Source organism: Nestor notabilis, unplaced genomic scaffold (assembly GCF_000696875.1).
Source record: "Nestor notabilis isolate BGI_N333 unplaced genomic scaffold, ASM69687v1 scaffold12644, whole genome shotgun sequence".
In the NCBI taxonomy this organism is placed as follows: Eukaryota; Metazoa; Chordata; class Aves; order Psittaciformes; family Psittacidae; genus Nestor; species Nestor notabilis.
In genome coordinates, this window is record NW_009926111.1 from 5,059 (window position 1) to 16,663 (window position 11,605).

The following is an 11,605-nucleotide window of genomic DNA, read 5'->3' on the forward strand; positions in this document are numbered from 1 at the left end:
TACAATGGCAATGGGCAGCAGCTGATACATTTGCTTACCCACCCAGAAAGGTTGTCTGGTTTCTTTTAATTTAGTATTAACTTGCCTAATAGAAGAAAATACTCCTAGAAACCCTGCACTTTTGTGCCTACATACATAAAATACCTGTGTATTTTACATTCTGCTGTATACAGGTGGAGCACTTACCTGTGGTAGGCAACTTTTCCCAAAGTACTGCTCCAAAATACACCAGTTCTACTTCGATCTCCTTGCAAAAAATGACTGTCTTTGGAAAAAGACACCTATAGGGACTTTGTTTCCTCTTTTTCTTCCCTTTCCCAAAGACGTCTCCTTATGTGCATAAGCTGTAATGGGAAGTAAGTGCTTGGCTTCAGCAGCTTTGGAAAAAGGAGGCTGGGGAGGATATTTCTGGGATGCTCTGAATTCATTTCTTTCTGCTGCTGGCTTTTGTTTGCTCTTTATTTACCCCCTCACGTCATCACCAGCATCGACGCTAACACGGTGTGACATGAAATTATTCATGAGGTGACATGATGGCAGTGGGCCCGTACATATCTTGCTAGAGAGGCAGCACCAGCAAACACGCATCTCACACCACATCCCACCTGCGGATCAGGATGGGCAAATCTTCCTATATCCTGCAGCCTGACAACAGCGTGGTGAGCCTGTAGATACCCTGGGTCAATACCCAAGAGTGGGGATTAAAAGCTATTAGAGGAAATTGTCAACAGTGAGTAGCTGCTTTCACTGGTGTTAGGTAAATCAGAAGTTTAGGCTTCTGATAGATAGATAGATAGACAGATAGATAGATCCCAAGGAGTGTGGTTTAGCCCAAGGAAAAAGGAGCACCCCCTTTTGACATCATATGAAGGCCAGTGCAGCCAGTTGCACAACACAGAGAGGTATTTTCTATGTCAGTGGGACTTCAGGATAGAGCACAAAAAAAAATATACATCAAACTGCTTTAATGCAGACATCTAGTAGCAATATTGGGCTACGCATTCTTGAGCACCATCTACTGGTACATTGTCCATCAACATACACGCAGATGGAGAGCACCCTGTAACAGCTACTCGGGTACGAGCACAGGACTCCAGGCCAGCGCTGTGTATAGCATTTATAAGGTCCCAGCCAAACCTTAGAGCTGGGATCCTGGGGCAAACTGCTTGGAAAGCAAAGGGTGAGAAGGCTTCCAGGTCCCAGCCACTTGCTGATGCGTTCCCTCCCGCAGGCAGTGCCGCAGCCGGCGGGGCCCCCCCCCACCATTCCGTGCAAACACGCTCAGGAATTCAGCTTCGGGCCCCGGGCTCTGAAGGATGCGCTGATCTCCACCAACCCAGCCCTGCAGGAGCTCTATGCCAAGGCTTTCTCCAGGGCGGAGAAGCTGTTCCTCTCTGAAGCCTACAACCCGCAGAGAACGCTTTTCTGCACGCTGCTCATCCGGACAGCTTTCGACTGGCTCCTCAGCCACCCCGATGCCCCCGAGGACTTTGAGACGTTCTATCATGCCATGCTGAGGAGGAAGCAGAACTTCTATCGGAAGCATATTTACCTGCAACCGATAGGTAATGGGGGCACCTTCACTGAAAAGATACAGGAGGGAGGAGGGTGGTGCTGAGTGTTACTGACATCCTTCTCTAAGGACTAACCTGCAATATGAAATAGCCATAACAAAGATAAGTGTAATATCAAAGGCTCTGACATGCCCCCAGTCCAGAGTCACAAGCCATGATGACAGTCACCAGTAGACATACCCTGTAAATGGTATGTGTGCCTCTGGGTTAGACTTGCTATCCACATATGTATGCATACATATATACCTATACGTAAAACAATGCTGGGAAAAACAGCGTTTCTGGAGCTCCATCCTTGATGGTCCATTCCCACATTAATCTTTCTGTACAACTTAAATAGGAGATAAGCTTCCTAATGAGAGAGTGTACTAATGCCCCAAGCCACCCCTCAGAAAGAGCCCCCTCTTCTCCTCCATGTCTGTATAACTATCTAGAGACATCCACCGCATCTCAGAGTAGACAATTAACTGAAGAATTAACCAGCCCCGCTAAACCCCTTCAAACCCTATGGTTCACCCTGGCTTTAAGGAACTGATAATAGAGTTTCTCTTCTTAGACTTAATTGAAGGGCCTGCTGGGCTCTCACTGCTGGATTCCCTCCAGAGCTGCGTTGAGTCTTTCTTCCTGGGTCTCCGTGTGAAGTGCCTTCCCTCCATCCCCGTCTCATCCATTCACTGCTGCTACCGCCACAGCCGGGACTCAGACAGGGTGCAGCTTCACGCAGGTAAGGACCTGGGAATGGGGAGCCCATAGAGACATCAGATTGGCACATGAGCATGAACCCTGCCCTTAGGAAATGCCTGAAATAGCCCTTCATTGCCTGAGCAGGGAGGGGATGAGGAAGGGAGTGAAAAGGGCGGAATCCTGTTCCCATGGAAAACCCAGAACTCTGAGGCTGGAAACAGGAATAAAACCCAAATTGACTTCCATCATATTTTCCTCTGCTGTTTGTATTTCTCAGTGCTATTATATTTAGGTCCAGCTCTACAAAGTGATCACACCAGCTCCACAGAAAGACACCACTGATTTGGTGTAGTCCGAGCTCTCCCATCTCTTGTCCAGAGCCAAAGTAAATTAGTGGCCTGGGTGGTGCAGGGGGGGAGCTCACCAGCCTTTCATGTTAGGAAATACGGGTTCAAGTGTCACACAGCTCCCCAGGGACAGGGGTTGTGAGCTGCCAAACTCCTGCTGCACAAACATCCCTCTGGAACCAGCTCTTTGCAGCTACCATGGGCAGCACAAACCCAGCTCTGTACCAACGTGGCTGCTCCAGCTCAGGTCCGAAAACCCCTTAGGGGAATTCTTCTGCTTCCAGGGGCTTATTTCCACGGGTCAGTACTGAATTCACCTGTGTCTTTGCTTTAGCTCTGCTTTAACTTTGTGCTCAGCACCACTTCCAAAGTCAAATCTGCTCATACTCCAGTTTGAGGGGATGGACCTACGTAGCCATAGTTCTTCATCTGAGATGCTGAATCCAGCAGCTCTGCCTGTCTATAGCTTGGATTACATCCTCTTCCCCACAAACAGCAGAAAATTTGGCTCTTGCACACTTTCCAGAGATGCTTCAATTTAACAAACATCTCCCTTGTATTTGTCCAGATGGGATCCTGAATTTCCTGAAGAACAACAAGCCTATGGATGCCCTGTGTGTCCTTGGACTCACTCTGCTGGACCTTTACCCATGTGAGACCTGGAGCTACACATTCAGCAAATTCCTGCCAGGACAAGGTGGGTTTGGTGTCCCATGAGCTCCTAGGACAGCATGCAGAGAAGGCAGCACTGTACCAAAAAGCCTTCCCTGGGAGGCTATAATAGCCAAACTTCTCCTTAACGTTTTATTCAGTCCCTGATAAGAGGAACTAGGTTTTCCCAGCTTAAAGGTAGGGGATTCAGGGCTCTTGATCCAGTCAAAGTAACTAAGGTGTTACAAACCTTTTGGGAAGTGTGTCTCACCACGCCACGTGCTCAACTGGACCGTGCTACCTTTTCATGCTGTCTACGGTGAGATACAGGCATAAGGGAGATGATGCCTGACCTGTACGTGTCCCTCTTCACAGAGGTGGGAGTCTGCAGCTTTGCCAGGTTCTCTGGGGATTTCCCCCAGGCTGGCTGCAGCAGCTTGAACCCGCTCACACCGAAGGAACGGCCATGCCAGGAAAGCAGAGAGCGGACACTGCCGCTCAGCGCCCAGGAGATGGTCCAGTGCTGTAAGGTAGGACCAGCCTCTGCACCCTGTATCTCTTGCTGTGTAGGGTTAAATACTCAGGGCAAAATCCATGGCTCAGCCCAGTGAAGGAGGCATGAACTCTGCTTCCAGAACACACTGGCCATCACAGCTAAGTCCACGCACTTAACGCAGTCATAAGGAACTTGTGTTCTAGTGCACTGGGTAGACAACTCTTACTCCCCTTGCCACTGGAGCAAATTATAGCACCAGCTGGATAGTGAGGCTACAGGACTTACCTTATGTCATGGAGCAACAGTGAGACAAAGCCCATGCCCAGCTCCCAGGCTCATGTTTGGGTAATATCTCGCATATTTTGCTTGTCAGGTGATGCTCGTGCAGTAGGATGTTAGCTGCAGACACAGTACATGGAGTTAATCAGAGTATCTAGTGGGGCTCTGTGTTAACTAATGGGTGGCTGGGAAGGGGTGACTCTGTCTTCCTCAGACAATGGTACCCATTAAGGGAGAGGACCACTTCCCAGGCCTGCTTGCATGGATGGATGAGAAAAACACCCCAGCCTAGTTTGAACTTATAGGCGGATGCCATTAAATGCCGTTCATCTCCAACACATCCTCTGCACCAGTGCTGTCCTCCCTCGTGCCAGCTCTGCTCCTAGTGTGTCCCCCAAAGCTGGCCTACAGGAAGCAGCCACACCAACACCTTCAGTGCCATTTCTCTGCGCCTCTTGTGGTGTTTGCTTCGTATTTCCTAGTCTGAGGTCTCTTCCTGTAGCAGTTTCAAATGATGCTGGATGGCAAGGGGAGGAGAGGAACCCTCCATCAGCCTTTCCACAGTCACCAATTCCCAAGGCAGCCATGCTTGGCCAGCTGACTGCAGCTTAGTTTTTGCTTTGGCACACACGTTAAGAGCATCTGCCTTGGAAAGATCCAGATCTGTGATTGCCAACAGCATCTTACAGATTTCTCACATGGACTATGCTGCTCTTTTCAGACCCCATTGGGACTGTTTTCCCCTTAAAACCAAATCAAAACAACAAAACAACTGAAATCCACACTGTCCTTGGGGAAGAGAGTGACAGCAGCACTGCCCTACAGCTCTGAACATGCTATCTGCAGGGTCTTCCCAGAGCTGCTTCTGAAAAGGACACCCACCCATGCTCCTCCACCATACAGACAGGGAAGAAGGGAGGATATTCCCCTTCTACCTCAGAAAATCCTAGGCTGGAGGATGGCCAGGGCTGAGCAACAAGACTGTTGGGGAGAAAGGGAAGTGAGACAGTAAAGGAGGAAGAGGAGGGAACAGTGCAAGCAGGACTGACCATGCACTGCTGTGATTTATGCTTTCCTGAAGGTGACCTGCCATGAGATCTGCCACCTGATGGGGCTGGGGACCTGTCGCTGGCTGCAGTGCATCATGCAGGGCGCGCTGAGCCTGGACGAAGCCCTGCTGCGGCCTCTGGAGCCGTGTCCCATCTGCCTTCGGAAGCTGCAGCACGTCGTGGGCTTCAAACTCGTTGAGCGCTACAGGGTGAGATATAGATCCACCAGCCCTTCCCGGGGCAAGGGGACACGGCAGGGAGCAGAGCAGCTCAGCCCAGAGAATGGCATTAAGGGTTAAATGCAGACACTCAGTGCAAGGTGCTACTGGAAGAAGCTTACACCTAAACAAGGGGGGTGCTATAAACATGGTCTGTGACTAATCAGAATGGTTAGAGTTGGAAGTGACCTCATGGGCCATGTAGTTCCAACCCTGTAGCACTTCACACAAGCTCTAGGGCTTCTGGCTGTTCACAAGGGACAGTGCAACAGCCCAACCACATTTTGGTACTCCTGAAAACGAGGTGGACAGGCAGATTTCACACCAGAGCAGCAGCAAGCACAGCAATTCCCACATCTATGCCCTTTCCTATGTGCCACCACGTTTTTTCTGCCTCTGGAGCTGCTGGTCACAGGGATAAAATATTAAGTCCCACCCATAAAACTGCTACCACCACATTTAGACAGCATTGGGAAAAGTGTTAAGACACCCCTAGCTCCAGAAGTTGTTTTCTACCTCTCCTGTCTAAAAAGTAGGATTTGGTAGCCAAATGGCTGCTGGAATAGAAATAATGTCATCGTTCTCACTCAGCACCCTATTTTCCCCCTGGTTATGATTCCTGTCTGACACACATCACGTTCAGAGACAGGATTTTCCACGGCTGCCTATTTTAAAGTCTGTGGGTTATATTTGTGACAAGATGCATAAAGAATGAGAAAGGGGATGCCTCTAATTTCATTCAGCTTGGAATCAGGTGCACAGCAGCATGGTGAAGGACACGGTAGGGAAAAAAGAAACCAAACCATGCTTGTGTGGTTTTGCTGCTTGCCTGTGCAGACCATGACACCGTGGCTGTTTGCTCCCTGCTTCTGGCTGAGAGGTGCCTCAATTGCCCACACTACCTAAGGAATTGGTCCTCGTTCAGTTAAACACGCAGCCTGTCAGCGTGCAGCTATTGCTTTCTAGAAGAGAACTGCCACCTCAGAAGCTTTTCTAGAAGCCTTTTTGCCCTTACACCTGCAGTAAATAGAGCAATTGGCTCAGCAACCTCTGGCGACACTAAGCACAAACCTGAAGGAAAGACGCACTTGCCAAATGTCACATCTGCTTCCTTGACAGGAAAAGCTTGGCTAGATATAGGACAAGCTGGTAAAAGAGTTGTGATAATCTCTGTAAACAGCTTTGCTATAGCATTAGAGAGGACATACAAATGCCAGAGGTGAATTAAATAGTTAAGGAACCTGAGAGAAGAGAGCACAAAGCATTTGGAGACAATATCAGACAGCAAAGTTACTTCCTAAGCGTGATTTGAGAGACTGGAGCTGGCCAAGTCTGGAGCCACATTTCCCTTTGGAAAACTAGCACAGATCCCCACCTGCCACAGAACAGCCCCAGATGCTCATAGTAAATACAGGAAATGCCAGACACAGAGCTGCTCCCTGCCAGGAGCAGGTAATGCTGCCTGAAATGACTGTGTTAAGTCTGCATTTCAGACACAGCGACGGGCAGAAGAGCATGTGGGACAGGACAGGAAACCAGTCCTTACGCATGAGGAAGAGCCCCTCAATTTATTTATCTCAGTTGCACTCAAACATGCTCCATTTTTGTATCACAGCTGCTTATTCCATGTGAGTCATGTTGAAAACTGAGAGCAAATCAATTCTCATGGTGTTTCCCCACCACAACCAGCATTTCCACCTGCTGCTTCTGCAGCATCCCAGGCTGATCTGCACGTAGCAGAGCAGTGCTTGAGCTGATCTTGGAGGTTGAGTTAGCTACATCCTTACAGTGGTGTTAATCTCAGTATCTGCTCTGGGGATGACAGTGCTGCCATGGCAGAGGAGTTTGGAAAACATCCAGTGCCAAAGCTGGAGCACCTTGGGGTGTCAGACAACAGGTTTCCTTCTCGGTGACTTACCTGGGGTGGGCATCCACTTCAAATGCTCCTGCCTGCAGGATAAACCCACAAAGAGGTTATTTCCTTTTAGTTAAATAGGAGAACATAAAAAAAGGCTGCAGCCCTACAAATCCTGCCCAAGTTTGAATCAATAAGCCACCCAAACAATGAGAGACAGGGAAGATTTTGGGGTTTTGGTAGTGATCTTGAGTCAATCTTTCCCTCCTTTTGCCTTAAATAATCTAAATGTACTGTTTGAACATCCTCATCTCCACAGTTTTTTCTCCTCTTGGGAACTGGGCTAAGTAGCAGTTGTGATTCCTTCCCAGATTCGTAACTCTTGGGAATTTTAAGAGACATCATAAAGTCATGGGCTGGTTACAGCTTTCAAATAGCTTCACTATCCCCTTCCCTAGCCCAACCCCTGTTGCAGCTTGGGGTGCCCTCTTTGTGTTTTAAACACAGAGGGAGGGAAGGGCTATTGGAGGTGGGGTAAGGCAGGAGAAAAGTTGTCCCTTTACATTTGTTCTTGCCCCAGAGAGAGGGGGCAGGGTGGATTCACTGCGCTGAAAGGGTCCATTTTACTCTTGGATGAAATTCTCCCCCGAGGCTCCATGCACAGACTGAAATGAGAAACAGGGAAACGGGGCTGATGTCTCCCACCCACTCGATTTGAGCTCTTTATCCTCTCTGTCACTCGCCTGAAGAGAGAGCAGGAGAGGAGGGAAGGGGGAGGGAGCAGCAGGAGAAGGGAGCTCTGCAGGGCTGGGAATCTCCTGCTGCTTCTCTGACAGCTCACCCCGAGCTGAGCATGTATGGACCCCATGCACCAGGGTTAATACTCTGCCACCACTGCTTCCTAAAGCAACCACAGGGCTTTGCAAACATCTCAGCTGGGCGCTGCAGAAAGTAAAGATGAAGAAACAGGCCACGAGGGTGTGAAAAAGCTCAAAACCATACAAAACCCTCACATACACCAACAAGGCAGCCAAGGAGATCCCCTTTTATCCAGTGATGACCAGAGTACTGCAATTCATTCCCCAAAGCATAAGGAATAAGCGTACCAGAAGCAACCCATTACATGCCCCATTGTAGCATTTAAGATTTAAAAAGGAAATGGTCTCAGACATTTTCCTTTCATTAGTTCTTTCCTGGAGCCTTCTCACTCGTGCATTTCAGCTCAAGAAGGGAAGAGCTATTCTCAAGAATAAAACGCACGTTACCACAGGAGTTGGCATCACGATGAAACAAGATTCTTCATCACTCTCTCAGGAGCTTTTATAATGATATAGCTTCCTCTAGAGAGGCATTGGTTTGGCTCTTGTGGAGATCACATCCATGTTGCAGGAAAAGATTTTGTGCCATTTTCTATCGTCTTCAATAATAGGGCACATACAGTCCACATCTGACTGGAGGCAGCTCTGCCACAGATGCTGACTCCAAGAAAATGGGATGAGCAAGCCCCTGCTTCATAGGGTACCTGTGAGTTGTGTGAACCCATCCTCTTGCAGACAGGACCATAGCACCCACAGCTGAGCCACTCAAGGTGAACAGGTTTATCTGGGAACAAACACTGGGAAAGGCATAAAGCTTTTGTGTCATTCTCTAAAATGCAACCTTTTTGCCTCTCATCACAGAAGCTCTACGCTTGGACACAGACCGTATTGGCCACGTGGCCAAGGCAAGAGTCAGCAGACCTGTCCGCCTCGGAGGACATCCTTCCATTCAGCTCGGACTCTGGGATGTGCTGTGAGAATGACTCTGAGGCTGTGACCTCCTTGTCCGAGCCACTGACACCAGACACATGCAGCCAGGCCCTCTCCATCAGCCAGGACCTGGAGCAGGACGAGCACTCGTGTTTGCTGGCGCAGGCACACAGCCAGCCCCAGCTCGCCGGGCCCACCAAGTCCACGGATACCATCAAAGATTATGAACTGTGGCTGGAGATGTGCATTGCTGCCCTAGAGAGGAACGTCTCCGAGGAGGAACTGGCTCAAGTAGACAAGGCTGTGGATGCCCTGGCTAAGTGGGAAATGTTTACAGGACAACTACCTGCTATGAAGAAGGACCTGCCCTTTGCTAGGGACAGCACTGGGCTACGGAAAGTTCTCGGAGACAAATTTTCCTCCTTACGGAGGAAACTGAGTTCCAGAAAACTGTCCAAAGGGGAATCGTCCCCTCAGCGTTGGCGGTGGGAGGAAAACTAGGCTGGGTCTGCCCTGGCTTGGGCCAGCCTTGCCCCCACAGCTTTGGTTACGTTACTGCCCTGCTTCTGACCTTTCCCACCACAAGTTGTTGCTGTCAGGGAGAAGCAGCAGGTCCCCACAGGAATAAAAGGTGTTTCTTTTTCTGAGATTGCCAGCGTAGTTTTGATGTGATCAGTTCTTCTCTAAGGGTTTTTCCTGTGCTGGTCTAAATGACAGCACTACTCGAAACCCACCTCAAGTCCTACGTAGGCACTTCTATTTTCTTGCTGTATTTCACTTGGTCTGAAGTCAGGCAGGAAGAGGTCCATGCTAAACACTCAGCATGTTCACACAGAAGCCTGGGCCATCTGAACAAACAGATGCAAATCAAACCAGGGCAGCTCTCCCATACACAGAGCTGTCTGCTTAGCATTTCAGTCCGAAGCACAGATGAGTTTTCTCTCTCCATAGTGAATGTTCACCTCTCTCGTGGTTGCTGCCCTATCAGCTGGAGGTTGTGCTAAGCGCAGAAGCACATTGAGGCTCACAGCACAAGTAGGGGGGAAGAGATGGAGGAGGACAGGCACAGAGTCAGCAAGTATAGCAGAAAGATCCCTGGCAGCTTGTCTGCCATAAAGAACAGTGTTAGTGGGATGACTGTCTTTTGGCGGACACTCAAGGGGATCTCCAGAGCTGCTTCAGTTCGAACAAAGCCAGGCTTGGAGCAGAGAGCTGTAACTACTCACATCCTCTGTAGATTGGCACAGGAAAGAAAAACCTTTGAAAACATTCACACGCTCACTGATTATTAACTTAAAAGGGGGAATTACACATGCATTCCTCACTTTCTGCCTGGAGAAGTGAACACTCCAGCCTTTCCTCTCTTCTCCGCTCTGTAAGTCACCCATTGAGCAGGAAGGGGTGCTGCAGTGGCACTGGGAGCTGCAGAGCCTGCCTCCCCATCCCTGGGCATGCCGTTCCTCCAGCTATTTATAGACAGAGCTCAAGAGGCTGATGGGTTTTCCAGCTCTGGAACAGCACCACGCGAGGGAAGGCTGGCTCCCTCCATCCCCAGTTCACCCAGACCTCAGCACTGATAACGTGCTCTGTAGCTCACAGCTACATGGCCATGCTCCAGATTGCTCCCATCTAAAAATACCAGCAGGTAGCACTGGGTCTGGGTCAGCTGGGAGGAGAGGGAGGATGTTTCCCTCAGAGGAGCTAATAGCTTTGGCTTTCCCGAGCACTTTGCCCTGTGCACTTTGAAGGCCTCACACCATGCAGCAATCCTGCCATGTACATTTGGAGTGGGAAGAGAGAGGATCAGTGGAAGCCATTTGAGGAAAGCTTCAGATTAACACGTGCAGGTGAGCAGAAGAGATTATCTCCCAATAAACTGGATTCCAGAAATACAAGTGACTTCACATCCGTATGATTCATACAGGGACAAAAAGGCAGTGCTGGCTTCGGGACCGATGACAGCAATTCCTGGAAGCACTTTTTCCAGGCTGCACATCTGGCTTCACGCAAGCGCGGTGCTGCAGAGGTGCTGCTGCCGCCCTCTCCTGGCACCATCAACTCCATGGGCTTCTCATCCAAGACATTCTTCCCAGCAGCAGCAATTTTCCAAACAAATCCTGCCTGAATTACAAATCCATGTACTGCCCCCCCCCGCCCATGCTTGCTCAGTTGTTGTCTTAACAGATTTACTATTTTAAGCAAGAGATGACTCTTTGTTCAGCCTTGTTTGCTATTACTTGATTCTGAACTGAATCATTAGGTTGAACTTTAGAAGCTTTCCAGAAAAAGGCTATAAAATCAGGATGACAATATTGCCTAAGGGAAGGGAAGGAGGCAGCCTTCTACCATAACAAAGTCCAAAGACAGCAAAGAAAGGGGGTGGCACAGAAACAAATTGAACTGGCAGAGGTCACAGATGGAAACTCCCTACATGGCACTTAGTTCATAGACCCGTGTCAGCTCTGTTGCAAAAGCAGTAATTTCTGATGAAGAGCTGTTGCTTACCAATAACAAGGTATTTTTGTTACCATCACTGACAGAACCACCACTTACCAGCTCAGCTTGTCCAGAAGTGCTGCAGGTAAGAAATAAATGAGCATGGCAACTCAGAGATTCACCTACTCCCATGGACAGCTCAGGAGGGTCCACAGGCGAGATGCAACTTCGGAGTGAAAGGCAGAAAATGGCTAAATACACTTTAAAG

General features: G+C 49.2%; 1 protein-coding gene across 1 annotated transcript; it reads left to right on the forward strand.

Annotated features, from left to right (window-relative positions):
* The first annotated feature begins 1,213 nt into the window (after positions 1 to 1,213).
* Positions 1,214 to 9,402, forward strand: AMZ1 (archaelysin family metallopeptidase 1). Its single transcript, XM_010013386.1, has 6 exons — positions 1,214 to 1,565; positions 2,131 to 2,298; positions 3,174 to 3,302; positions 3,632 to 3,786; positions 5,113 to 5,289; positions 8,833 to 9,402. The coding sequence occupies exons 1-6, from the start codon at positions 1,214 to 1,216 to the stop codon at positions 9,400 to 9,402; spliced, it is 1,551 nt and encodes a 516-aa protein (XP_010011688.1).
* Positions 9,403 to 11,605: the final 2,203 nt, after the last annotated feature.

Coding starts and splice junctions, on each gene's coding strand:
- AMZ1 (XM_010013386.1), top strand. CDS start 1,214: ATGCGTTCCCTCCCGCAGGCAGTGCCGCAGCCGGCGGGGCCCCCCCCC. Junction 3,303..3,631: donor CAAATTCCTGCCAGGACAAG/GTGGGTTTGGTG, acceptor CCCTCTTCACAG/AGGTGGGAGTCTGCAGCTTT. Junction 3,787..5,112: donor AGATGGTCCAGTGCTGTAAG/GTAGGACCAGCC, acceptor GCTTTCCTGAAG/GTGACCTGCCATGAGATCTG.